At 56.3% G+C, this 1,184-nt stretch overlaps 1 protein-coding gene across 1 annotated transcript in view; it reads right to left on the bottom strand.

The window, feature by feature from the left end:
• Nucleotides 1–1,040, bottom strand: part of LOC114031212 — a 28,565-nt gene extending 27,525 nt beyond the window's left edge. Inside the window, exon 1 of the mRNA XM_027846238.1 lies at nt 929–1,040. Within this exon, the coding sequence (XP_027702039.1) occupies nt 929–1,040 (112 nt within the window). The remainder of the gene's footprint in view (nt 1–928) is intronic.
• Between the last annotated feature and the right edge of the window lie 144 nt (nt 1,041–1,184).

Below are 1,184 nucleotides of genomic sequence, written 5' to 3'. Positions count from 1 at the left end.
CTGTGAATGCCAGCTGTTACTGCTGTCTCCCTTGACATGCTTTTCTGCAAGTGTTCATCTGGGGTCACACAGAACGGCCAGATCTAGAGTTGGAAGGGGCTCCAAAGGCGATCTAGTTCAACCCCGTCTTTTTTGGCTAGGCAATGAGGTTAAGTGACTTGCCCAGGGTCACACAGCTAGTAAGTGTCAAGTGCCTGAGGCCTGATTTGAACTCAGGTCCTTCTGACTCCAGGGTCGGTGCTCTATCCACTGACCCACCTAGCTGCCCCCCAACCCCCTCTTTTAACAGATGAGGAAACTGAGACCAAACNAGCTAGTAAGTGTCAAGTGCCTGAGGCCTGATTTGAACTCAGGTCCTCCTGACTCCAGGGCCAGTGCTCTATCGATACACTGACCCACCTAGCTGCCCCTCAACCCCCTCTTTTAACAGATGAGGAAACTGAGACCAAGTGAAGGGATTTCCCCAAGGTCACCAAGGTAGTTCTTCCCTCCTGGGGATCTGGAGAGGGACCCTTCAAAAACACATACAGCCCCTGAGGACCTGGAGGGGAGAAAGGCTGAACTGGGCTGGCAGAGCGTCCAAGCAGAAAAGAGGCAAAGAAAAAGGTTGGACAGCAAGGCAGGAGATGGTGGGGGTACTTCCTCTGGACCAGAAGCCAGTCAGCGAGTGAGCCAGCAGCCCCCACTCCCCCCTGCCTTGGTTCCTGGCTCTATCACTTAGCCCAGGACAACTTCTAGGGCCGGGAGGGGCTTCTCCTCTGAGCTGCTGCAGCAGGCAACTGGAACTGAGCCCAGACCTGTGTCCCTCCCCTGAGGCTTCTGACCCTCCTGGGGGTCAGGGTGGGATTCAGGAGCTTTGGAGGGCCCAGACTGCTTCCAGAAGAGGTGCTTGGCCCAGTGCCCTGGGGAGGGGGGGTTCCCTCTTGACCTTGCAGCAGATTCACGGCAAAGTAGTTGAAGTGGATATTGTTCATCTTGGCAAAGATATAAATGGCCCGGCAGGGCGGAGAAATGAGGTCCAAGTATAGTTCCAGGCTCATGGTGACCCGAAGGGACTGGAGGGGAGCACCAGGGCTTCAAAGCCACCTTGTGAGACAAGACGTGCCCCCTGTCCTGCCTGGAGCTGCAGATGGCCACGTGCCCAGGAGCACCACAGGCCAGTGCTCTCCTGGCCTCGGTTCTAG

The sequence above is a fragment of the Vombatus ursinus genome, unplaced genomic scaffold, assembly GCF_900497805.2.
Source record: "Vombatus ursinus unplaced genomic scaffold, bare-nosed wombat genome assembly UNPS02015098.1, whole genome shotgun sequence".
Lineage (NCBI taxonomy): Eukaryota > Metazoa > Chordata > Mammalia > Diprotodontia > Vombatidae > Vombatus > Vombatus ursinus.
This window is presented reverse-complemented; position numbering and strand designations above follow the sequence as displayed.